Raw genomic sequence first — 26,675 nt, forward strand, 5'->3', positions numbered from 1 at the left:
TATATATATGTATGTATATATATGTATGTATATTATGTATGTATATATATGTATTATATATATGTATGTATATATATGTATGTATATATATATAAGTATATATATGTATATATGTATGTATATATATATAAGTATATATATGTATATATGTATGTATATATGTATGTATATATATATGTATATATATGTATATATATGTATATTATGTATATGTATGTATATATATGTATGTATATATATGTATATATATATATAATATATATATATATATTATATATATATATCCAGGGACCATATAATTTATAAGACGTGTGCTTATAGTGATAAATTATATCATTATTGACGATTTGTCTATTTTCGGCATATTTGACATTAGAATTTTTTTCTTTTGCCCTTGTCTATAAGTTGTTTATATATATATATATATATATATATATATATATATATATATGCTGTGTTGAACATTGTATGAGGTATTGAAAATGGTGTTGATAAAGGATGTAAATATTGCAGTGAAGGACTGGGATTGATGCAATAATGATATTCATGTCAGAGAATAGATTGACTCGGAAACTAAGCAGCGATGGAAGAAGAAAGCCAAAATAAACTGCTAAATTAACCTCTGCAGCTTGTGTAAACACAACAACAACAGTAACAAGCACATACTTCATCAATGTGGATAATATATTACATTTTTTCTTCCATTATCCGAATCTTTTTGCAGATTCTGACCTAACAAAATATGCATCTGTAGTCATTCTATTCTGGAGATGGAAAGATCAATGAAAGAAAACCATGTAAATTGATTTGAACATGGAATGGACATTTTTGCGTCAGCTTTGGTTTTGTTGGTAGTTTTATCTTTTTTCGTATTCATAAGTCGTTATTGGAGACCCTTTTAGCTGGTATATTTATGGACTTTTCTTCAAATTTAATGTACATTTTAGCTTCTGACACAAAGATATTTTTGATTTTCAATTACTTCTGTTTTATTTCAAAGTTGTTTCTTCGTCTAAAAGATGACAATTTGTAATCTAGGAAGCAGTAAATCAGTTATCTCCCTCTATTGACCTCTCTGATGTAGTAGCTCCATTCTAATGTCCCTGGATATAACTGAATTGTTGAGGGGGATCCTGTATTTAATGAGTGCATCATGGTTTCTCTGTCAACATGTATTTTTTCAGATAATTTACAACAGTATTACTGCTTTCTAGGAAATGGTTTTTTTGATTCACCTTATAAATTTGCGCAGGTGTAACTGTGTGGTAAGAAGTTTATTTCCCAACCATATGGTTTTGGGTTCAGTCCCACTGCGTGGTACCTTGACCAAGTGTTTTTTACTATAGCCCTGACCTATAGCTACCCAGGTTTATAGCAGAAAGAAGCCTATTGTATATATGTAGATATATACATATATATTTGTGTATGTTAGTGTCTTTTTGCCTTGACATCACATGATCATCGCAAACAAGTTCCACTGTTAGTTTTCATTTCCAATCGTCTGTGGAAACATTTCTGGAGGTACTCCAAACAAGTGAGGGTTGGTGACTCAAAGTGCACCTAGCCGTACAAATTCTGCCATAGTGAATTCTGTCTGACCCATGCAAGCTTGGAAAAGTGGATGTTAAAACAACGATGATGACATTGTAAACCCTGGTTTGACTCTGTATGTTTGTGTGTGTGTGTGTGTGTGTGTGTGTGTGTGTGGCAACCGACTGGGTGGTTAAGCTATTCAGTTTATGATCAGGAGGTCTTGGGTTTCACTTCCAGACTGTGCAATGCTTTTCTTGTCCTTGAGCAAGCCACTTCATTTCTCATTACCCCAACCCACTCAGCTGGGAATGAATACCTGACAGCTGCTGGAGGGAGTTTTCATCTCCTTCTACTTGTTCCATCTTAGATATTCTGCTGATTAATGAGTGATGGTGTTGAAAGACTCTTCAAGATTGCTTAGGACCTTAAAGTCACCTTAAACCATCAGCAAAAGCAGGGACATGCTACTGAATCATTTGAGAATGTCTGCTGTTGATTGTCTTTGTGTATATAACTAGATTCATGCCATTCTAAATCGGTCTTGGAAGTACCTTTGCAACGTTCAGTTGCATATCTCGTGTCTACTCTCTGTAGACATGAGATATGACATCCCAAAGACACCAGCTGTGATGTCATAGAGACACATGTGGCGCCATCTGGATAGCAACTGTGACACCATTTAACTAGCAGCTGTGACATCACCTGAGTCAACAGCATCTTTGGTATCATAGATAAATGATATAGCATCATGCTTCTTGGATAATCTGAGATGTTAAAGCAGAAGTTGCAAGTGGAGAATTGGAGTCATTAGAGCATTGGGAAGAATAGCATGTGCTCTGTGTTCTGAGTTCAAGCCTTGCGAAGGTTAGCTCTGCATTTTATCCTTTTGGGGTTTAATAAAACAAGTTCCGCTCAAAGACACTTGATTGGCAAAATTGTTAGAGCATCGAATGACAGGCCTTAAGGTATTTGTTGAGGCCCTATGCGTTTGGAGAACAATTCCTGTGATGTATTATCACTAAGATGCTAAGATGGTGCTTTTCTTTTTGGTAACATTGGAGTTGTGCAGAGAGAAGACTTGGATATATGGACAGTTGAGTGTCTTCTAAAAAAAAAAAAACCTTGTCTGGGCCTTCACTTATAAAGCAAAACTAAATGGTTGGCTCTCACCAACAGAGGTCCTTAATAAGATAAGTTGTAGTGATACACATCACATGGACAGACACAAACAAACATTGCACATACAATGTTATAATTTTTTTCTTCTAAATTAGATTACACACACACATTTAACTGCTTTCCAAATGCTTTCCATTGAGGAGGAAGTCCATTCAAACTGGTGTGGTTTTACTTAGCAATAATTACCAAGACACATTTTTCTTCTTCTATATTATATTGACTGTAGAGTTAAGACATTCACTTTGCAACCAAATGGCTTTGAGTTCAATCCCATTTTGCAATATCGTGGCAAATGTCTTCTATAGTTCTGGGTCAGTCAATGCCTTATCGATGAATTCAGGAAATGGAAACTATGGAAGCCTCTCATTTATTTCTACATTTGTGTGTTTGTGTGTGCGTATATATATATATTATATATATATATATATATATATAACCCCATTGCTTGCGAAGACATGTTGGGGCAAGCGAAATCGAAATCGAATTGAACCAGCCAGGATCCCTGGTCTGGTGGTACGTAAAAAGCACTATCCGACTCGTGGCCGATGCCAGCACCCCCTCGTTTGGCTTCCGTGCAGGTGGCACATAAAATACACCAATCCGACCGTGGCCGTTGCCAGCCTCGCCTGGCACCTGTGCAGGTGGCACGTGAAAAGCACCCACTACACTCACGGAGTGGTTGGCGTTAGGAAGGGCATCCAGCTGTAGAAACACTGCCAGATAAGACTGGAGCCTGGTGCAGCCTTCTGGCTTTCCAGATCCCCGGTCGAACCGTCCAACCCATGCTAGCATGGAGAACGGACGTTAAACGATGATGATGATGATGATGATATATCTGTCGAAGTGCATAGGCTCGAAACGTAAAAGACTTTCTCACTTTCCGAGTGTTAAACTAATACATGTCTTCGTCATTTGTTTTTTTTGTAAATTTTCACAAAATATATATATATATATAGGGCTGTGTAGGAAGAATTTTGCTTCCCAACCACATGATTTTAAGTTCAGTCCCACTGCGTGACACCTTCGGCAAGTATCTTTTACTATAGTTTCTGGCCAACCAAAACCTTGTGAGTGGATTTGGTAGAAAGAAACTCAAAGAAGCCCATCATATATATATATATATATATATATATATATATATATATGTATATACACATACATACATAAAAAAAAATGATTTTTTCATGGCCGTTGCCAGTACCGCCTGACTGGCCCTCGTGCCGGTGGCGCATAAAAAACACCATTTCGAGCATGGCCACTGCCAGTACCACCAGATTGGCCCCCGTGCCGGTAGCACGTAAAAACACCCACTACACTCTCAGAGTGGTTGGCATTAGGAAGGGCATCCAGCTGTAGAAACTATGTCAGATCAGATTGGAGCCTAGTGCAGCCTTCTGGCTCACCAGTCCTCAGCCAAACCGTCCAACCTATGCCGGCATGGAAAGCAGACGTTAAACGATGATGATGATGATGATGTCTATATAATTTTATATTAAGGGCAAGTGAGTAAGTACACAAGCTTAGCCACATGCTAAAAGAAGATGCCAAATGGCTCTAAACTACCTTAAATATCACAATAAACATGTGCTGAGATCGGGGGAATAAATGATAAAGATTCATGAGAAGAGAGAGATAAATATTTAAATATTTTCTGTTGAAGACATTCAGAGTGATGAGGTTTATTTACTAGGTATAAATAAAAACCACCATGAGCTGTGCAGTAGAATTATTCTCCTAGCATGTGGCCAGGCCTCATCTGTGATCAGTAATCAAAGGCTGTTTATAGTCAGAAATGGCAAAAGAGCATCTACTTTATAATTCCTGATCTGGAATGAAGTCTGACTCTATCCTGTAATTAATCCAGTCTTTTTCTTTCTCTGTCATTCTCATGTCATATCGTTTCTCCATCTCCCTGCGTTCTTCTTCCAACCAATTGAATCCTTTACTTTCTCTCCTTGGCTGTGCAAAGAAGCAGTTGTTTATTGTTCATTGTGAAGCATAGACTGGAAGTTACAACTCAAGCCAAAGTGTTAGTTGCTATTCTGTGTCATATTTGTTATGTAAAGAGAAAGAGAAAATGTCATGGAAAATACCCCAAAAATCATACTTTGTATAATCTTGTCATGAATATTTATGTACGTATGTATGTATGTATGTATGTATATGTGTGTGTGTGTGTGTATCTGTTATCTTTTTCTTGTTTCGGTCACCAGACTGCAGCCATGCTGGAGCACTGTCTTGAAGAATTCTTAGTCAAATGGATTGCTCCTAATTCTTATCTTTGCTTAAATCCGATACTTATTCCCTCAGTCTGTTTTGCCAAAACACTAAGTTACAGGGGATGTAAACAAATGAAGACTGGTTGCCAAGTGGTGGTAGGGTACAAACACACACACACATATATATATTATATATACATACATACACACATACATACATGCATACACTATGGGCTTCTTTCATTTTCCATTTCCCAAACCCACTGACGAGGCTTTGGTCAGCCGTCCATCTACCATGGCTCCTGCCCTGACATGTGAAGGCTTGTGGCTTAGTGGTTATGGTATTCAGTTTACAATCGTGAGGCCAGGAGTTCAATTCCCAATGGCATGCTGTGTCCTTGGGCAAGACACTTTATTTCACGTTGCTCCAGTCCACTCAGCTGGCAAAAATGAGTTATACCTGTAATCCAAAAGGGGCCAGTCATGCCACATTCTGTGTCACACTGAATCTCCCTGAAAACTACATTAAGGTCTGTGGAGTACTCAGCCACATGCATGTTAATTCCACAAGCAGGTTGTTCCATTGATCGGATCACCTGGATCCCTCGTCATTGTAACTGAGTGCCAGTAAAACAAACATAGTCCCAAGCTGGAGTGCTCTTGTACAATTAAGCTGCCGGACAAGATAGTGAAGATGCCGATGACCGCTCGGTTCAAAGTCTCTCTTGACCAGAAATGGCCTGAACTCTTTGTATGACCACCCTCCCTGTACATAACTCCATGTCCCCCTACATGGCCTTGCTTTTGCTTTTTGAGCCAATAAAAATTGAAATTGAAATTGAGGAATAATGGTATGAAGAATCGTATTGAAATAGCTGTCATTTCTGTGGCTTAGACTAATATTTATGTATAAGCACTTTTAAATTTACATTCTGTCTGTGTAAGCCCTAGCCCCACCTTCACCCTGTTGTTTTCAGATTGTGTGGTTTATTATTTCTGAAATGTTATCCGTCAAGAAGAAAATACTTTCCGTCATTTGAGAATAAGGTTGCAGAGACTTTACTTTTTAATTTCTGCAAATGAGTTTAAGATATTTGTACAATTTAATTCTTAACGGGAAACTGTCAGTTGAAATGGGGAATGAAGAGAAAAGAAATCTGGTGTGCAAAGAATGCTGTTGTTGTGGGTTGATTACTTCAGGGTCAGCCCTGATCTACTTCAAGCTCAGCCTTGATCTGGCAGATTTAGGCCAAAGGGGTTTCAGCTATAATCATCCTTTCTTTTTGTCAGGTTATTCAAATGGATTTATATAGAGTTGATAAAATGAAGGACTTGAGACGAATACTGAGGTCAGTGTAATCGACTTGTCCCTTCCTCTCCAAATAGCTGGCCTTGACCCCTGCAACATACCAGAGCCCATTCAAGAGTGTTGGGATTTCCGCCACTTAAACATCATAGAAACCTGGTAATGGAAGGCGGCAAGCTGGCAGAATCATTAGCATGCCAGGCGAAATGCTTAGCAGTATTTCATCATTTTGAGTTCAAATTCCGCTGAGGTTGACTTTGCCTTTCATCCTTTCGGGGTTGATTAATTAAGTACCAGTTATGCACTGGGGTCGATGTAATCGACTTAATCCCTTTGTCTGTCCTTGTTTGTCCCCTCTATGTTTAGCCCCTTGTGGGCAATAAAGAAAATGGAAACCTAGTAATGGATGTTATGTGTCATTGAACCTAAGAAAAATAATAACAAAAAAGTTTTAAGCTGGCATTGCCTGATGTGAAGGAGATTTAACTACCGTTTCTTGTAATTGGAGTGTTTGGAATGGATCTAAGGAATATGTACAACAGAACGTTGGATGAACTTCCAAGAACAAACAATGTTGTGGAAGGGTGGAACAGGAGTTTTTTTTATCAAATGCTGGTTGCTGCCAGCCAAACATTTGGAAGTTTTTAAAATATATCAAAAGAGAGCAAGCATTACAACAAGTACTTGACAGGTTTTGCTAAACAGCTATCGAGAAAGAAATATCTAAATGTTTCAGCCCATATTAATGGTGTAGTTAGCAATTATGAAAACATAAATGTGATACAATATTTGCAGGGAATGATGTACAATTTGCATTTTTACATAGTGATTTAAAACTTAATATATTAGAGAGGGGGTAATTAACCAGGCGGGCTAATTGTCCTAGGGGGTAGTTGTCCTAGTGGGGAAATTGTCCTGATACGATTGTCTTCAATGAGTCCCATTGCTAATATCATCATCATCATCATCATTATTTAACGTCCACTTTCCATGTTAGCATGAGTTGGGCGATTTTGACTGAGGGCTGGTGAACCAGATAGCTGCACCAGGCTCCAATTTTGATCTGGTAGAGTTTCTACAGCTGGATGCCCTTCCTAATGCCAACCACTCCAGGAGTGGGACAGAATCTTGTTTTCAGTTTAAATAATCCTTTAAACCTGTGTTTAATTGTTTATTGTGATGGTAAGTGGATGAGGGAGTGATCTTCTCTCATTGAGAAAAGAGTCTTATTGTGGATTAGTTAAATTAGAGTTACCTTTCTTGGAAACAGATGAGTGTTGGTGATAGGAAAAGCATCCGGCTATAGAAAAATCCAACAAATTTCATCTCACTTACACAAGTACGGGAAAAAAAATATGGCAAAAATGATAACGATGTGGACTATTGTGTATTAGTCTGACATCAGTGCTTGGCTGATCCTTATCTTATTTGACCCTGGAAAGATGAAAGTTAAGAATCAGACCTGGTGAAGTTTGAACTCCTGAATATAAATGAACAGAGTGAAACATCAGAAAGCATTTTACTCGCCGCCGCCGCTACCACCACCACTCTACCATTTCTGTCATCTACCATTACTTACTTCTAGCTTTGTTCTGTAATTCTTTAATTCTCCAAGAAATCTTTTGAAATCAATGGCACCAAATGGAGAAATATGACAGAAGTTTGGTATGAAAAAGCTCTTTCTGAAGATATTTGCCAGAGTTTTTGTCTTGCTTCCTCTTTTCGTGTCTCACTTGTTCTTCTAAAAGTAAAACCAAAATTATCTCCGTCTCATAACAGATTTACTCTTCTCTACACCTCCCCCAATCTCTCCCCTCCCACTCTTACTCTCTCTCTTTCTCTCCACTCTACTCTTTCTCTCTATCACTTCTTCCTTTTCTCTTTCATGCTTTATTCTCCCTCTCTCTCTCTTTCTTATTCCTTTCTTCATTCTCTTCCTCGACACCTTTCTCTCTCCTTCCCTACCTACTCTCCCACCATTTCTCTTCCCCCTCACTCAGTCTCTTCTCCCCCCCATTTTCCTCATTTTTTTACACTCCCACAATTTCTCTTTCCTTTATTATTCTCACTTCCCCACACCTCTCTCCCACTATCTCTCACCATTTCTCCTTTCTCTCCTCCTCTTCCCCTCTCCTTTCTCTTTCTCTCCCCCTCTCCCTTCTATTTCTCTCCTCCTCTCCCTTCTCTTCTCTCCCCCTCTCCTCCTCTCCCTTCCCTTGCTCTCCACTCTCTCTCAGACATCTCCAAAGCAAACACAGTCAGTTCCCTTTCTCATCTTAGATTCCAACTGTAATTGTCTGAGACTAGAACTATTTGTTGTTGTTCTTCTTCATCTTCTCAGCTTCTGCTTGCCATAAATATTGATCTAATCTTTTCGCTAATTCACCAGAATATTGTAAATATTGATTCGATTCCGTAAATATTGCAATTTCATCTTTTACCTCTCTTATTTATTGTGCCAAACCCACAAACTTCGCAGCCATCTGCCTCGTTAGGCTAACTTTAATTACCTTCTTTACATCATTTACTTCGTTACAGTTCAGTTGTTAAGTTTGACTTCTGTAAAAGCGTGGAGAGGAAATCTAAGTTTTTGTTTATTTTTATTTGTAGTTTTGTTTCAATTAAATTGCTTCTATTTAGGTTTCTGTTAATTACTGATGTCTAGATAGTTCGTTAATGTGTTCCAATTACTTCCAGTAAGTCTATGTAGAACTACTGAGCAGTGAATTTTTATATGTCTCATCATTTGAATAATAATATGGATGCAGTTTAATCAACAAGCTCATCAAGAGACTTGATAAGGATTTTACTTTGTTTGCCACAAGGGCAACACAAAAGATAACATTACAAGAACGAATTGACAGCAAATACTCTGCTCAATACCACAGATTTGCTTGTCAGTTGCTTGACCTTAACCAGTTGAGCCTGTCCCTTAAACAAACCTTATTCAGGGACCTTTTGAGCAGGATAGGCTACTCAACCAGAAGAAAATTCCAACTGGGCCCCACCTGCAAAGTCATGCTCTGCTTATCTTGATATGAGATCACCATGTTGCGCACATATGGTTGTGATTCATGTACATAATGTACCCTTATCAGATGGGTAGTCATGATGGGTATACTGGGCTTTGTATATTTTACCCCAGTGTCACTTTGATGGCATGCACTGCTCTCTCATTCAATAATAATAATAATAATAATAATAATAATAATAATAATAAATTTCAGCACAAGGCCAGCAATTTCAAAGGAGAAGATAAGTCGATCACATCGACCCCAGTATTCAACTGGTGTTTATTTTGTCGATGTGGCCCTATGGCTCATCGGATCTTGTCAAACTGTCCAACCCATGCCAGCATGGAAAACAGACGTTAAATGATGATGATGATGATGATGATAGTAATTTGGTTTCTGATTCTAGCAGCTTTGGTGTTATCCTTATCTTTGTTCCTTATCTTGTACTGAGTAGCTGCCGATCGATTCTGAATGACAAAGAGGAATCCCTCTGGCTGCGATGTAATATATCTTATCTGCTGTTTCCACCAATTCCGCCCCCCCCCCGCCGCAATACATCTGTCTGCCCATGTTTTATCTGTCTGTTGACGTGTTGACTACTTCTGTGTCAGTTTCTTGTCAAGTAGGCCAGAATGGCTACCCTGAGGTCAAGGAGACGCTTCTCAAGATTCTTAATGCTTACTTCAATGTATGGTGTGTGTGTGTGTGTGTGCATACGTGTACACACACACACATACACACACACACACACACACGTACATTTGCAATATTTATTGTTCTTATGCTAAAGAATGCACAATGAATATTGGTTCATTGTTTCTGTTGGGTGTTTCTATGTGTATATGTGCATGTGTGTGTGTATGTGCATGTGTGTGTATGTGTGTGTGTATGTGCATGTGTGTGTATGTGCATGTGTATGTGCATGTGTGTGTGTGTGCATGTGTGTGTGTGCATATGTGTGTGTATGTGCATGTGTATGTGTGTATGTGCATGTGTATGTGCATATATGTGTGTGTATGAGAAACACTCTATTTCTCCCTTTCTAAATGCCATCTGTGTGTGTGTGTATAATTAAATTATAACATAAACTTACCAAGCTGAAGAACTATAATTTATAATAAACCATTGTTTGTTCCATTGCAAAGGCTGCCATATTTTTCCATTTGGTAAAAAATCTGATATACCAATATATAAAACTATAGACTAACTACAAGACTTTTTCTCTCAGTAAGCTACAATCACCAAAGTGTACAGTTACGTCATTATTTTGTATCTGTGGCTGTGTGGTAAGTAGGATGCTTATGAACCACATGGTTCCGGGTTCAGTCTCACTGCGTGGTACTTTGGGCAAGTGTCTTCTACTATAGCCTCAGGCTGACCAAATCCTTGTGAGTGGATTTCGTAGACGGAAACTGAAAGAAGTCTGTCGTATATATGTATATATATATATATATATATATATATATATATGTGTGTGTGTGTATATGTTTGTGTATATGTGTTTGTCCCTCCCCCCCAACATCGCTTGACAACTGATGCAGGTGTGTTTACGTCCCCGTAACTTAGCAGTTCGGCAAAAGAGACCGATAGAGACCTGGGGTCGATTCGTTCAACTAAAGGCGGTGCTCCAGCATGGCCACAGTCAAATGACTGAAGCAAGTAAAAAAAAATATCAAATCCTTCAATTATTTCTTCAAATTATCCACACAATAAGAGTTTTAGGAATCTGGGATTGTTGTTTGTGGGACTAGAAGATGTTTTGCAACATTGAAAGAAGACATTTTTCTAACATTGAAAATTCAAAGAAAATTTTTGAGAAGAGGAGACAAGAATGCCTGTACCATAGTTTCTGGTAAATATATAAAATTACAGGTATGGTAATATTAATTTCGACGTAGTCAAGGTTGTAAATATAAGGTACCAGTCATTTAATGTGGTTTCTGCTACTATAAGAAACCCCAGGTATGGAAGTAAAAATTTAGATCTGAGGTTTTAAAAATCAAGTACCAGTTATGTATTGGGGTTGTGCCAATCAACTCTTCCCCTCCATATTTGAGACCTTGTGGTGCTCTTTTTAAAATTTTCTTAATTGTTTTTGTCATTGCCTTGAAGGAGTCTCATTAAGCAAATTGATTGCCCCCTCCCCACGGTACTTATTTTTTAAAATCACGTACTTGTTCTTTCAGCCTCTTTGTTGCCACACTGCCAAGATTTGGGGATGGAAATAAACCAACACCATCAAGTACTCAGACACACACACACACTTCACAAAAATTATCTACCAATTGCTAATACACAGTTCTTAAACTGATCTGAAAGCTGTGTGAGTAAAACAGGAGATGGTCTGGTCTGCTAAGGAATTCGTTATATAAGATCCTATCTGGCCAGACATACATACATACATACATACAATCATGCATGCATGATTGCCTCATCTTGTCGGGTGATTGCCGTCTCACATTCAGCCTGATTGTCCTGATTTACTTCCATCCTTTCAGGTGCACAGATCCATCACCACTGGACTTCATTGAACGAAATGATAGTCCGGCACCCATAGTTGCAAAAGGTTGTTCAACAAGACTTTTGCCACTCTCTCGGTCACCAGGCTAGGTTCCACTGACCAGCATCGCAAGATGACCACAAGTTTTATGTCAGAGTATCTTTCTCCTAAAAGAGCTGCCTTCCTCACGACTTTGCCAAATGTAGCAGGAGTCTCCTCTGGCCCTTGGAAAATCTATTTAGACCATAGGCAGGACCCTGGAAGGTACTTCTGTTTCAGGTCAGAACGAATCTGAGATTAATGGTCGTTAAGGGGCAACTACACACTTCAGTTTCCAAACTTGACCCTCACCACCTGATGCAGTTTAATGTCATACCTGGGACATTATGAAGATACGTACAAATGTACATACATGCTTACATACGCACACACATACATACATACATACATACACATACATACGTACATACATATATATACTCACACACATACATATGTATGATAAGCATTTGCACAGTTTACGGCACAGAGTTATAACAAAAGACATCTGCCCCATGTGCGGCCTAGTAAGACTGAACCTGAAAGTCTGGGACTACAAAGTGAACTTTTTAATGACATCACCATGCCTATACATATTGCACCCACATAGCCATGTCTGTGCCGGTTTAAACACAAGCCCTAACCCTGCACTTATGTTATGAATTCATCATTTTAGATCTTTTCTTCACACACTGTGAATTATGAAGGAAATGGATGCGAAGAGAGCGAAATAGTTACAACAGTGACAATGAAAATGGAGAAAAAAAAAATTCTTTAATATGGTATTTTAGCAGGTGTCTATTACTTCGTTTGAGTACAGAATGAGGCTAAGCAAAATTATAGCAAATATTGGATATAATTAAAAAAACTTACTCCAAGAATATTCCAAAAAAATTTCTTTGAAGAAGGAAAATAATTAAAAGATGCCGAGAAATCCAGTTTTGTGGGTTGCATTCATTAGAATTCAAAACTATTCTCAAAGAATGTACAAATGATAGGCTGAGATTTTTTGGAACAGTCCAAGATCTAAGAATTATTTATCATTTTTATTCTCTGGCATTGTAATTTATGATTGTTTTCTTTTAAATATGAAGAAATGTTCTCAGAAGAAGAATGGTTCTCTCTAGAATTTACCATTCTGATATTGGTAGGTTTGCTACCATTTAATTACCACAGCCACTGACACCTTCTAATGGCAAGATAAGATTTTATACAGAATTCCTTAGCAGACCATACCATACACCTATTTTCCTCACAAAGCTTTCAGATCAGTTTAAGAGCTGTATTTATTGGCAATTACTACATCATCTTTGTGAGGTGTGTGTGTGTGTGTGTGTGTGTGTATTTCAACTGTTCTTTGAGAGACGTTTATAAAAAAAAAATGCAGTCAGTACTGTTTCTGTGAGTAGGTCTGATTTATAAGATAGCATCTCCATTCTGGTGCTGGTACCGCATAAAGGGCACCCTTTGTACCCCCTGTAAAGTGGTTGGTGTTAGGAAAGGCATCCAACCATAGAAACAAAGCCAAAACAGACAATGGAACTTGGTGTGGCTCTCCAGCCCTGCCAGCTCCTGTCAAGCTGTCCAACCCATGCCAGCATGGAAAACGGATGATGTTAGATAATAATGATGATGATGATGATGCTTCTTGATTACATGTTTTATTGGTAATATTTTACTTTCAGCTTGTTTTAGTCATTAGACTGCAGCCATGCTGGGGCAATGGATATTAGTCGAGCAAATTGACCCCTAGTACTTGTGTTTTTTTTTGTTTATTTTAATTTTTAAAAAAAAGTTTGATACTTAGTCTATCATATCTTTTGCCAAATCACTAAGTTATGGAGACATAAACAAACCAACACCGTTTGGCAAAGTTGACTTTGGCAGGATTTGAACCCCAAGTGCTGAGTGTTGGAACAAATACCATGAGGCATTCTATCTGGCTGTCTAATGACTCTGCCAAAAATAACCATTAGCTTGTTATGATCTTTTAGCTTCTACTTATTTCTTTACTACCCACAAGGGGCTAAACACAGAGCGGACAAAAAAGGACAGACAAATGGATTAAGTCGATTATATCGACCCCAGTGCGTAACTGGTACTTAATTTATCGACTCCGAAAAGATGAAAGGCAAAGTTGACCTCAGCGGAATTTGAACTCAGAACATAACAGCAGGCGAAATACGGCTACGCATTTCACCCGGCGTGCTTACGTTTCTGCCAGCTCGCCGCCTCTTTTGGCTTCTACTTGTTACAGTCATCAGATTGTGGCCATCCTGGGGTCTCACTTTGAAAATTTAGTTCTTATTCTGTTGATCCCTTTTACTGAACCACTAATTCATGGGGACGTAAACGAACCAACAAGTGGTTGGAGGAGGGAAACCCACTCACAAGGCTTTGGTAGGCTTGGGGCTATAGTAGAAGATGCTTGCGCAAGGTGCTGTGCAGTGGGACTGAACCCAAGACAACATGGTTGGGAAGTGTGCTCCCTAACTGCACAGCCATGCCCAGATCTATGTTGTCGAATAGGCATTGGCGCTAAAGACATAAGCACTAAAATTCTGACGAATAAAATTATGAATGATTTTAAGCTGGGTTCAACAACTTCTTGAAATGAACTTTAAGAAACAAAACAAACCAGAAGAAGAAGAAGAGTGTGGGCGTGGTGGTGGTGGGGTGGGTAATTTGGTGGGTTGGGTGAGATTGTATGGTTGTGAATGTCTGTGGAAAGTAATATTTCTGACTCATTGTGGAAGGAAAAGCTGTTATGTGAAGAATGGAATAACCAATGTGAACTGTTTACCTTTTGAGAATGTAGGACAGACGTCTTCTATGATTTCTCTGGGATATGGTGACTTGCTGACGGAGGAGAATATAAAAAGATTAATCTACCAACAATGTAGTTATTTTCTGTGCAAGGAAATTATTTTCAACTAAGAAAATAAAAAAACAGAATAAATGTGCCATTATTCTGCTATAAATTCCTTGTTATGAAGAATATGGAAGAACCTGAGAAATTACTTCCTCTTGCTAATATTTTACATACGTGTGTGTGTGTGTTTATGTGTGTCAGTGTGCATGTGTTTGCATGTGTGTATGTTTTTATTTGTTTGTTTGTATGTGTGTGTGTGTGTGTGTGTGTGTTTGTTTGTTTTGTGTGTTGGTGTGTGTGTGGGATGGTTTTTTAATGGGGCAAATGTTTTAACAGCTGGATGTCCTTCTCTCTGCTCATGACTCAATTATAGAACAGCAGTGGAACCATTTGCCAGACAAACAAACTGAGGTAAATATAGTGATGTGACCAATGCTACGAGTAGCACATTTGTTGTTGCTTAGGCCCAAGTCATCATACACTTAGCATATTTATAATCAAAAATATTCCAGCCATGGCCATCAGCACTTTTTTTAAAGTTATTGTTTTTATTTTTTATCTTTTACTTGCTTCAATCATTAGACTGTGGCCATGCTGGAGCACTGTCTTGAAGGGGTTTAGTCTGGTACTTATTCTGTCAATCACTTTTGCTAAACTGCCAGTTCATAGGGACATAAACAAACCAACACAAGTTGTCAAGTGGTGATGGGTGGGGTCGGGCACAAACACACACAAATATAAAGGAAAATTTTGTGACAGGCTTCCACACAGTTCTTCCCTTTCAAAATTCCCTTACAAGGCATTGAACTTTCTGGGGTTTTAGTAGAAGGCACCTGTCCCGGTGTGGTGCAGAAGGACTGAACATGAAGCAACAGAATTACAAAATAAGGTTCGAAACCACACAATGTTTCTTTTTGTCTGAATTTCTAAGATGGGGGAATTGGAGCCATGCAAACAGCACCCAGGGCTGCTGCAATGTAAAAGGCACCAGGGCTGATGCCATGTAAAAGGCACCAGGGCTGATACTATATGAAAGGCACCAGGGCTGCTGTCATGTAAAAACACCAGGGCTGATGCTACATAAAAGGCACCAGGGCTACTACCACATAAAAAGGCACCGGGGCTGCTTCCACATAAGAGGCACCAGGGCTGCTACCATGTAAAAGGCACCGGGGCTGATACTACATGAAAGGTACAAGGGCTGATGCTACATAAAAAACACCAGGGCTGTTACCACATAAAAGGCACCAGGGCTGTTACCACATAAAAGACACCAGGGCTACTGCCATATAAAAAGGCACCAGAGCTGATGCGATGTAAAAAGCACCAGTGCTGCTACCATGTAAAAGGCACCAGGGCTGATGCTACATGAAAGGTACCAGGGCTGATGTTATATAAAAGGCACCAGGGCTGCTGTCACGTAAAAACGCCAGGGCTGATGCTACATAAAAGGCACTAGGGCTACTACCACATAAAAAGGCACCGGGGCTGCTTCCACGTAAGAGGCACCAGGGCTGCTACCATGTAAAAGGCACCGGAGCTGATACTACATGAAAGGTACAAGGGCTGATGCTACATAAAAAACACCAGGGCTGTTACCACATAAAAGACACCAGGGCTACTGCCATATAAAAAGGCACCAGAGCTGATGCTATGTAAAAAGCACCAGTGCTGCTACCATGTAAAAGGCACCAGTGCTGCTACCATGTAAAAGGCACCAGGGCTGATGCTACATGAAAGGTACCAGGCCTGATGCTACATGAAAGGTGCCAGGACTGCTACCACATAAAAGGCACCAAGGCTGATGCCATGTAAAGGGCACTGGTGTTAATAGTATGTAAACAGCATCAGTGCTATTGCCACTCTGAAAAGTCGTTGGTGTTAGAAAGGACATCCGGCTGTAGAAACCAGGCCAAAACAGACAGTTGAAGCCTGGTGCAGTTCCCGGCCTTGCAGCTCCTGTCAAATCATCCAACTCATGCCAGCATGGAGAATGGACGTTAAATGATGATGATGAGGATTAATAATGGATCTATCCATTCGTAGTATGTTCCAGCAGATATAAATATGATTATCCCGATCATTATTGTCCAAGGTGCTGTGTAGTGGGACTGAACCCAAAACTATTTGGTTGTGAAGTGAACTTCTTAACTGCACAGCCATGTACAGGCTTTGTGCCTATTGTCAACCTATCATGATGGTAATGGTTTCAAATAAGGCGACGAGCTGGCAGAATTGTTAGCAAGCTGACGAAATGCTTAGCGAGGATTTCTCCTGTCGCAACATTCTGAGTTCAAATTCCGCCGAGGTTGACCTTTCCTTTCATCCTTTAAAGAAAGGCGGTGAGCTGGCAGAACCGTTAGCATGCCAGGCAAAATGCATAGCCATATTTCGTCTACCGTTATGTTCTGAGTTCAAGTTCCGCTGAGGTCAACTTTGCCTTTCATCCTTTCGGGATCGATAAATTAAGTACCAGTTATGCACTGGGGTCGATGTAATTGACTTGATCCGTTTGTCTGTTCTTGTTTGGCCCCTCTATGTTTAGCCTCTTGTGGGTAATAAAGAAATAGGTGCTGGTTTCAAATTTTGGCACAAGGCCAGCAATTTGAAAGGAGGGGTAAGTCGTTTGCATCAATCCCAGTACTCAACTGGTACTTATTTTATCGACCCTGAAAGGATGGAAAGTAAAAGTTAACCACGGCAGAATCTGAACTCAGAACATTAAGACTGACGAAATGCCTCAAAGCATTTCGCCCGGCGTCTTAACGATTCTGCCGACTCACCACTTTCTTCATTATAATGTCGTTAAAAAATCTTGAATCAGTTAATTTCTATTTACAGATGTCATTTAATTAAATATTTTTTGTGATCTTTCAGATAAAATGATTTATAATTTTTATCTGATGTTTGTGAAACCTCACAGAAAATAGAACAAAGGAACCAACATTTCTTTTTCTGTTTTTGTACATTTGGTTTTTCATTCTGTTTAATTTCCATTATTAATGTAAACTGTCGACTCCATTATGTTGGATCTGCGAGTAATTAGTTTTTCTCGTTTGTTTATCTTCCCAATCCACTTTTGAAGTTTGTATTGTTATTTTTGGAACTGTTTCCTTGTTTATTCTATTAACCCTTCACTTCCTGGGTCTGTTTAATCCAGAGTTTCTCAACCGGTGGTCCATATGGCTCTGGAAAAGGGAAGGGGTCCATATAAGATTTTGTTGTTAAAAAATTTCATCTTTGTTTATATCTTTAATAGAACACCATTTTCGAGCATGGCCGTTGCCAGTACCGCCAGACTGGCCCTCGTGCCGATGGCACTTTAAAAGCACCCACTACACTCTCGGAGTGGTTGGCGTTAGGAAGGGCATCCGGCTGTAGAAACTCTGCCAGATCAGATTGGAGCGTGGCGCAGCCATCTGGTTCGCCAGTCCTCAGTCAAATCGTCCAAACCATGCTAGCATGGAGGGTGGACGTTAAACGATGATGATGATGATGATGTTTAACGTCCACTTTCCATGCTGGCATGGTTTGCAGTAAACTGGTTAAATGCACAAAATATTTAAACAACTGTTTTTTATACAATTTCTAATATTTAATCATAAAAATATAATAAGAGTCTTTAGACATCAAATGAACATGAAGGTCACCCCCACCTCTTCAGTGAAATAGGGATCAAAGGGTTCCTTAGTTGGACGGAAAGCACTGGTTTAATCACTGACTGGCCTGGGGACCCCACAGCAATAACACTTTTAGTACCTTATAAAAACACAAACTATTTAATGCAGTTGTTGTTGACTTAAGGAATAGCAAGGGGCTGTGTGTACCCTTTGTGTGCTCACAAGGGGACAGCAAATGTTAATCAGAAAAATTTCAAGGGATACTTATAGGGAGCAGTGGATGTTCAGAGAGGCTTTGTGATTTTTTTTGTAAAAATAAAAATATTTCAACCATATCGTTTATCTTTTACGTGTTTCAGTCATTAGACTGTGGCCATGCTGGGGCACTGCCTTGAGTTTTTAGCTGAATGAGAACCCTTTTTTTTAAAGCCTGGTACTTATTCTGTCAGTCTCTTTTGCTGAACTGCTAAGTTATGAGAATGTAAACAAACCAATACTTGTCAAGCAGTGATGGGGGACAGACACAAATACAAGCACACACACACACACACATATACAGGAGGCTTCTTTCAGTTTCCATATACCAGATCCATTCAGAAGGCTTTGGTCGGCCCAAGGCTATAGTAGAAAACAATTGCCATGCAGTGGGACTGATCATGGAACCTTGTGGTTGGGAAGCAAACTTCTTACCACACAACCACATATGTGTCTGTATTTATGTTTTGGCCCATACCAAGTGCTGCCTCACTGGCACCCATGCACGTAGCACATAAAAAGCACCATTCAAGTGTGACCAATGCCAGTGCCACCTGACTGGCACCCATGCGGATGGCACATAAAAAGCACCCACTACACTCTTGGAGTGGTTGGCGTTAGGAAAGGCATCCAGCTGTAGAAACCTTGCCAAATCAGATTGGAACCTGGTGCAGCTTTCTGGCTTCCCAGACCCTGGTCGAACCGTCCAACCCATGCCAGCATGGAAAATGGATGACGACGATGATGATGATTAAAAATATGAGTAAAACCTTCTGTCGGCGTTAGGGATTAGAAACATGATTGATGAGGCATTGAGGTCTAATGGAGTTTCCTTGTGTAAGCCCTCACCATCTTCAATAATCTCTCTTTTACTAGTTTCAATCCTTGAACTGTGGCTATGCTAGGGCACCACCTTGAAGGGTTTTAGTCAAATATATCAGCCCCAGTCCTTGTCTTTTTTTTAAAGCCTCTTATTCCAGTAGTCTCTATTGTCAATGCCTAGTTATGGAGATGTAAACAAACTAACACTGGTTGTCAAAAGAGGGCTGGGGGTGGGGGCAGGCAAACACAGACACACATATATAGGATGGGTTTTCACCCAGTTTGTCTCTCTTTTTCTCTTTTTACTTGTTTCAGTCATTTGGCTGTGGCCATGCTGGAGCACCGCCTTTAGTCAAGCAAATCGATCCCAGGACTTATTCTTTGTAAGCCTTGTACTTATTCTATCAGTCTCTTTTGCCGAACCGCTAAGTTACGGGGACCTAAACACATCACCATCAGTTCTCAAGCGATTTTGGGGGGACAAAGGCAGACACACAAACATATACATACACATACAAATATACATATGTACGATGGGCTTCTCTCAGTTTCCGTCTACCAAATCCACTCACAAGGCTTTGGTCGGCCCGAGGCTATAGTAGAAGACACTTGCCCAAGGTGCCATGCAGTGGGACTGAATCTGAAACCATGTGGTTGGTAAACAAGCTATTTACCACACAGCCACTCCTGCACCTACAAATTTGTCTATCAAATTTACTTACAAATCATTGGTTGAGGCTATGGCAGAAGACATTTGCCCCAAGGTGCCATGCTGTAGGATTGAACTTAAAACTGAGTAGCTGCAGAACAACTTTCATAACCATACAACCATGCCTGTGCTTATAATTTCTGTAAGAATTTAACAAAGGAGACACTATTAACATCATCATAAACATTATCATTTAACGTTTGTTTTTCATGTTGGACGGTTTGACAAGAATTTGACAGTTTGACAGTGAGATTTGAACTCAGCAAAATGATTGAAATCTCGCTAAGCATTTTACCTGGGGTGCTAACGAATCTGTTCGTTCACCACCTTATATCTGCCTTATAACATTACTTGTTTGTGGCCCCTATACTATCCACTGTAATCCCTCCTTCTAACCCTGCGCTATTCTCTGTGTGTTCCCTCCTATATTATTCTCATGTATATCTGTCTTATGTGGAGGCATGTGGCTTAGTGGTTAGGGTGTCAGCATCATGATCGTAAGATTATGGTTTCGATTCCTGGACCAGGTGACGCGTTGTATTCTTGAGCAAGACACTTCATTTCACGTTGCTCCAGTCCACTCAGCTGGCAAAAAACGCTGCGGTGGTCTGGTGACCCATCCAGCTGGGAACACATACACCATAGAAACCGGGAAACCGGGCCCATGAGCCTGGCTAGGCTTTAAAAGGGCGCATTTATTTATTTATTTTATATCTATCTTACCCTATATTATTATTTTACACCCCTGATATCATCCCCTGCATGTCTTTCTCTCTCTGTATAATAGTATTCCCTACATGTCCTCTGCTCCCCTCATAATGTCCCCTAAACAATCCCCTTCATTTCAAACATCATTACTTCACTCTCCCAACAATGGATCCTTCCTCTGTTCACCTGCTCATCCACTCATTAATGGCACTCATTAAATTATTTTTACCAAATTATTGTTCTTCATATTGTTGCATTGTTATTGTAGATGTTGCTGCTGTTGTTGTTGTTGTTGTTGTTGTTGTGGCTGCTGTTGTTTTATTGTTGTTGCTCTTTTTAAATTTGCTTTTGTTGTTCCTGCTGCTGCCGCTGCTATTGTTATTTATTGTTACACATTTCTATTAGAATTCTAAAAACGGACAAATCTGGTTTCTTTTTATAAGCTTTTCTAATCTCCTTTCTCTCTCTCTCTCTCTCCCTCTGTCTCTCTCTCTCTCACACTCTCTCCTCCTCTCTCATACACTATTACCCTGTCTACCTCACTGTCTGACTGACTCCATCCATATCAACTTACCACTCTCCCTTCCACCCCCAACTCTGTCATTGTTTTTCTCTCCCTCTCTTTCACTCCCTCTCATCCTCCTCTCTCTCTCGTCCTTCTCTTCCCTCTTCATCCCACCCCCCTTCTCACCTTCCACATCTGCAAGCTGCTGGTATTTATTTATTTATCACCCCCCTCCATTATGTTTGACCTGCAGCATGCAAACATAATGGCTACACAAGATATCTGATGTCCCTAAAGTGGAGTCAACGGCAATATTTAGCTGCGATTCTTCAGATTTGCTTACATTTTACATCCAACGCAACAATCAAGGTTCCTCACAAAATACAACTGACATTTACTGAAGCTGGAACTCCCCCCACCACCACTGCCTGACAGTTGTTCAAAATGCTAAAAATAGTCACCAAATGTCCCTTAGACAACAACCTACTGCACTGTTATGCTTTCACTCTTCCTCCATCCATGGCACACCAGACGAGATGCTGGAGCCATTATGGCACATCTGCAGGTTTGGGAAAGTTTTGTTATGTAGATATATTAGACACAGGCATGGCTGGGTTGGTAATAAGCTCACTTTACAAGCACCTGGTTTTGAGTTCAATCCCCCCAGTGTAGAAACTTGAGCAAATGTCTTCTACTATAGCCCTAGGACAACCAAAGCCCTGTGAGTGGATTTGGTAGACAGAAACTGTGTGGAATCTGTCTATCTGTCTGTCTAGATGAGGATGATATCATCATCATCATCATTTAACGTCCACTTTTCATGGGTTGGATGATTTGACTGAGGACTGGCGAACCAGATGGCTGCACCAGGCTCCAATATTGATCTGGCAGAGTTTCTACAGCTGGATGCCCTTCCTAACGCCAACCACTCTGAGAGTATAGTGGGTGCTTTTACGTGCCACCAGCACGAGGGCCAGTCTGGCAGTACTGGCAACAGCCACGCTCAAATGTTTTGTTCACGTGCCAGTAAGGCGACGCAGGTAATAATTACACTCAAATGGTACCTTTTACGTGCCATGGCATGGAAGCCAGACAGCTGCTGTGGCACGGGTGCCAGTCATCGAATTTGGTTCAATTTCGATTTCACTTGCCTCAACAGGTCTTCGCAAGCAGAGTTTTGTGTCCATATATATATATATATATAAGTTCAGGCATGGCTGTGTCGTAAGAAGCTTGCTTCCAACCACATGGCTCCAGGTTCAATCTCACTGCATGGCACCTTGGGCAAGTGTCTTTTACTATAGCCTTGGGCTAACCAAAGTGTTGTGAGTGGATTTGGTAGTTGGAAACTGAAAGAAACTCATCATACTCACACACACATATAAAAGAAATAATTTGAGATTCAATTGAATTAGAGGCACTACTGAAATTAAGGCACCAACCCAGTCCAGCTTGAGGTAAGGTGAATAAAAATCAAATAAGCAACAAGGATACCTGGACACCCTGGTCACCTATCTGATTTATATATATATATATATATATATATATATATATATAAATATCATCATCATCATTATCGTTTAACGTCCGTTTTCCATGCTAGCACGGATTGGATGGTTCGACCGGGGTCTGGGAAGCCAGGAGGCTGCACTAGGCTCCAGTCTGATCTGGCAGTGTTTCTACAGCTTGATGCCCTTCCTAACACCAACCACTCCGTGAGTGTAGTGGGTGCTTTTTATGTGCCACCGGCACAGGTGCCAGACGATACTATACTATACATACACACGTACACACACACACATATATATATATATATATATATATGAAAGAAAATGAGACAGATGTCAAAGGAATAAACAATTATCTAATGAAATTCACATGGCTGACAGCTGTTTCTGCTATCTGATGCTGTGGACTCATAGTTGAGTGTATGTATGGCTTCATTGCAGCCTTGATATATCTGTGTGTGTGTGTATGTATGCATATGTGTTTGTGTGTGTGCCTCTTTGTCTCGATATTGTGTGATAGTGTCAACATAATAGAAGCAGTGTTTGTTATCTCTGACCTTCTGTGAAAAATACGTGTAGTTATGGGGGAAATATTAGCTTGCTTGGTAAGAGGTGAGGTTTGTGACAGGAAGAGCAGCCAGCTGTAGAAAATTTGCCTCAATGAATTCCATCCAACCCTTGCCACCATATAAAAGTGAATGTTTAAAAGAACGATGGTGACAATGATGGCTTTGTGCATAAAGTATGAAAAATGCATTAAATATGGTGGTTATGTGTGTTTTAACCTTTAAGTATAAATAATCCAAACTGCAGAAAATTCTAATAAATACGTGCTACATCTTTAGTCCATAAATGAAACTTAATTATCAAAGAGAAATCGAGCTTGATTTTTTCTTTTTGGTTCTGTTTTCAATGTTCAGACATATTTCAGGTAAATATACACCTGTTTCATCTTTTACAAATTATTGTTGTATTGTGTTAGAAGTTGAGGTTTTTCTGGTTTTGCTTTTTTTTTTCCATTTTTTTTGTGAGATAAATTTATCTGTGCACTGTATCTAACTACTCTTTAGCAAACAACCAGTGTACTGTGACTTTCTGTTCAAGAACAACTGCAGCAGGGTGTGGATTTGAGGGCGATTTGGTTGTTGTATTTAGCTGGTTGAGCAACTGTACATTTTATTTTCTCACTGATGAATCATTTTATCAAGATTTCTGGGATCATAGAGAGTTGCCCTAAGACAAAAGACATGGCACCGAAGTGGACTCTGCTAATGACATCCAAGGATAGAATCAGGTGACAGTGTTACAGTGAGGGATTAATTAGGAACTCAGAACTGGAATAAATATCACGAGACACCTTGACTGATACCCTAACATTCTGCCATCCTTACCCTACACTCCGCCTTTATTTTGTAAACCCTTGAAAGAGTAAAAGTAAAGTTGACCCTGTAGCATAGCTAGAGGGGTGGGTTTGCCCCAGGTGATGGTTGTAAGGGGCACCACTTTCGGGTTGGCTGTATAAGCATGGGAGATGAAGATAGGGAGCAAACTCAAGCTCTGCCTCAGACAGCAGTTTTGGGTCTCCTGAGTAAGCTTGTAGAGGCTCGGAGGCCTGGACAGAAGGAGGAGGGAAACTGCAGAGCAGCCCCAGGCAGCATTCACTCTACTTATGCCAATGAGTTGACTTCAGTGGAATTTAAATTCAGACACATGCACAGCTGGAACAAACAAGACAACTCATTTTGGCCCTCACTGGAAAGACTGCCAGTTTTCCATTGATGTGTTAAAGCAGATTGTTTGTACATTTTAAAACATTTTGTTTGGTTAACATCTATTTTTTCATTCTCACATAGCTTGGACAGAAATTGATTTTGAAGCAGGACTCTGTGGTTGGAAGTGAAGAGACTTAGCGTAATGGTTAAGGGTATTCAGCTCAAAATCACAAGGTCATGAGTTCAATACCTAGCAATACACTGTGTCCTTGAGCAAGACACATTACTTCACTTTGCTCCAGTCCACTCAGCAGGCAAAAATGAGTTGTACCTGTTATTCAAAGGGCCAGCCTTGTCACATTCTATGTCAAGCTTAATCTGCCTGAGAATTATGTTAAAGGTATGGGCGAGATGGCAGAATCATTAGCACGCCGAGCGATATGCTTAACGGTATTTTGTCTGCCGTTATGTTCTGAGTTCAAATTCCGCCGAGGTCAACTTTGCCTTTCATCCTTTCGGGGTTGATAAATTAAGTACCAGTTACACATTGGGGTCGATATAATCGACTTAATCCGTTTGTCTGTCCTTGTTTGACCTCTCTTTGTTTAGCCCCTTGTGGGTAGTAAAGAAATAGGTATGGGTGTCTATGGAGTGCTCAGTCATTTGCATGTTAACTTCATGAGCAGGCTGTTCTGTTGATTGGATCAACTGGGACACTCGTTGTCGTAACCCACCGAGTGCCCTTTACTTTTTTTTATTTTTTGTTGCTGGAAGCCATTTCTGTCACCAACTCTCATCTGTTTTTTATCAGAAAAGGGATTATTATAATCTGTATGTCTTTGAAAGTCAGAAGCAATAATATTAAGTAATGTCAAATATCAACACAGCCTAGCTGAAACAGTGACAACTGCTGTAAGGTGCTGAAATGACTGTGATATTCAGCTGACAGCTGATGTTGGGAATGTTTGAGCAAGTTGTATGTGAATTATGAATATACACACATGCGTTCTAAACAAGAAATAATCACTATATGTAGGCAAATGAGGGGTCGGGTGATGAGTTTTCGTACCTTTTTCACTTATTTTAACACAAGTATAATTGACCCTTAAATTTTGTGATGTGCAAGAAATTTTCTCTTCAGTTGTATAATTGACTCTTAAATTTTCTCTTCAGTTGTATAATTGACCCTTAAATTTTGTGATGTACAAGAAATTTTCTCTTCAGTTGTTTTACTTTTCTGGGGAGCATTTGTCAGTAGTTTTGAGTATTTAAATGGATATCTTTATATATAAAAGGTTGTGTGCTGTCTGTCTCCTACGATTTAGATTCCTAACTACTCCCACATTTTGCAGTGCAGTTTAACCAAAACCAGGTATCTTATAGTCGTGATTCATATCGAGCCCTTCTGGGTATTAGTGCGCGTCTACGATGAGTCTACGATTTTAAAAAGAATTTACCATCAATTTTTCCCATTTTTAATGCATTTTTGGCATATATAAGGGAATTAACTCTCTAAAAATTTATTAAATTTCAGAACGTAAAAAGCTACAGTAACCCCCCCCCCCCTTGTGGTTAGCCATATTGAGATGGCTATTATACTTTATATCTCTAAAAATGCTTATATAGTTATTTCCCTTACAAACCCGAGCAACGCCGGGCGATACTGCTAGTTTTGTATAAAGACACAACACAGTTTTCAAGGTGTATTTAAACCTGTAATATTTAGAATCACTCATTAGATATCTTGTATAAAAGCATAGTATACCGTTTCCAGGTGTATTTGAACTTATGATCTATGGGTTTGCTGGTCCAGATTAATTTACCTTTGTCTTCCATTTGTCTGTTGCAGGATACGCAGTGATCACAACATTGACAACACATCAGCTATATTGAAAGAATGGGCAAGCCATGCCAAAAAGTATTATCATTCCATAGACTTAAAGATTGATGAAAAATCCTCTGGTAAGGCCTGCCTCTTGACATCTTTTTAATTCTAGTTTCTCTTTAACCTCTTAGAGCCATATTTCTAAAATAATAGTGTTTGTATTTTCAATAAATTCCCAAAGAAATGAAGAATTTGGTAGGATTAATGTTTTAAATATGATTTAACAAATCATTCTGGATTAAAATCTTAACTTTCTTTTGTCAGGAATATAGTATTCAGTCTGTTACAC

The 26,675-nt window shown here is 39.5% G+C and overlaps 1 protein-coding gene across 2 annotated transcripts in view; it reads left to right on the forward strand.

Annotated features, from left to right (window-relative positions):
• LOC115210909 (procollagen galactosyltransferase 1) overlaps positions 1-26,675 on the forward strand; it is a 181,128-nt gene that overhangs the window by 97,454 nt on the left and 56,999 nt on the right. For both annotated transcript variants that reach the window (XM_036502337.1, XM_029779688.2), the window contains exon 2: positions 26,351-26,463. In XM_036502337.1, the coding sequence (XP_036358230.1) occupies positions 26,351-26,463 (113 nt within the window). The remainder of the gene's footprint in view (positions 1-26,350; positions 26,464-26,675) is intronic.

Source organism: Octopus sinensis, linkage group LG4, assembly GCF_006345805.1.
Source record: "Octopus sinensis linkage group LG4, ASM634580v1, whole genome shotgun sequence".
Taxonomy (NCBI): Eukaryota; Metazoa; Mollusca; class Cephalopoda; order Octopoda; family Octopodidae; genus Octopus; species Octopus sinensis.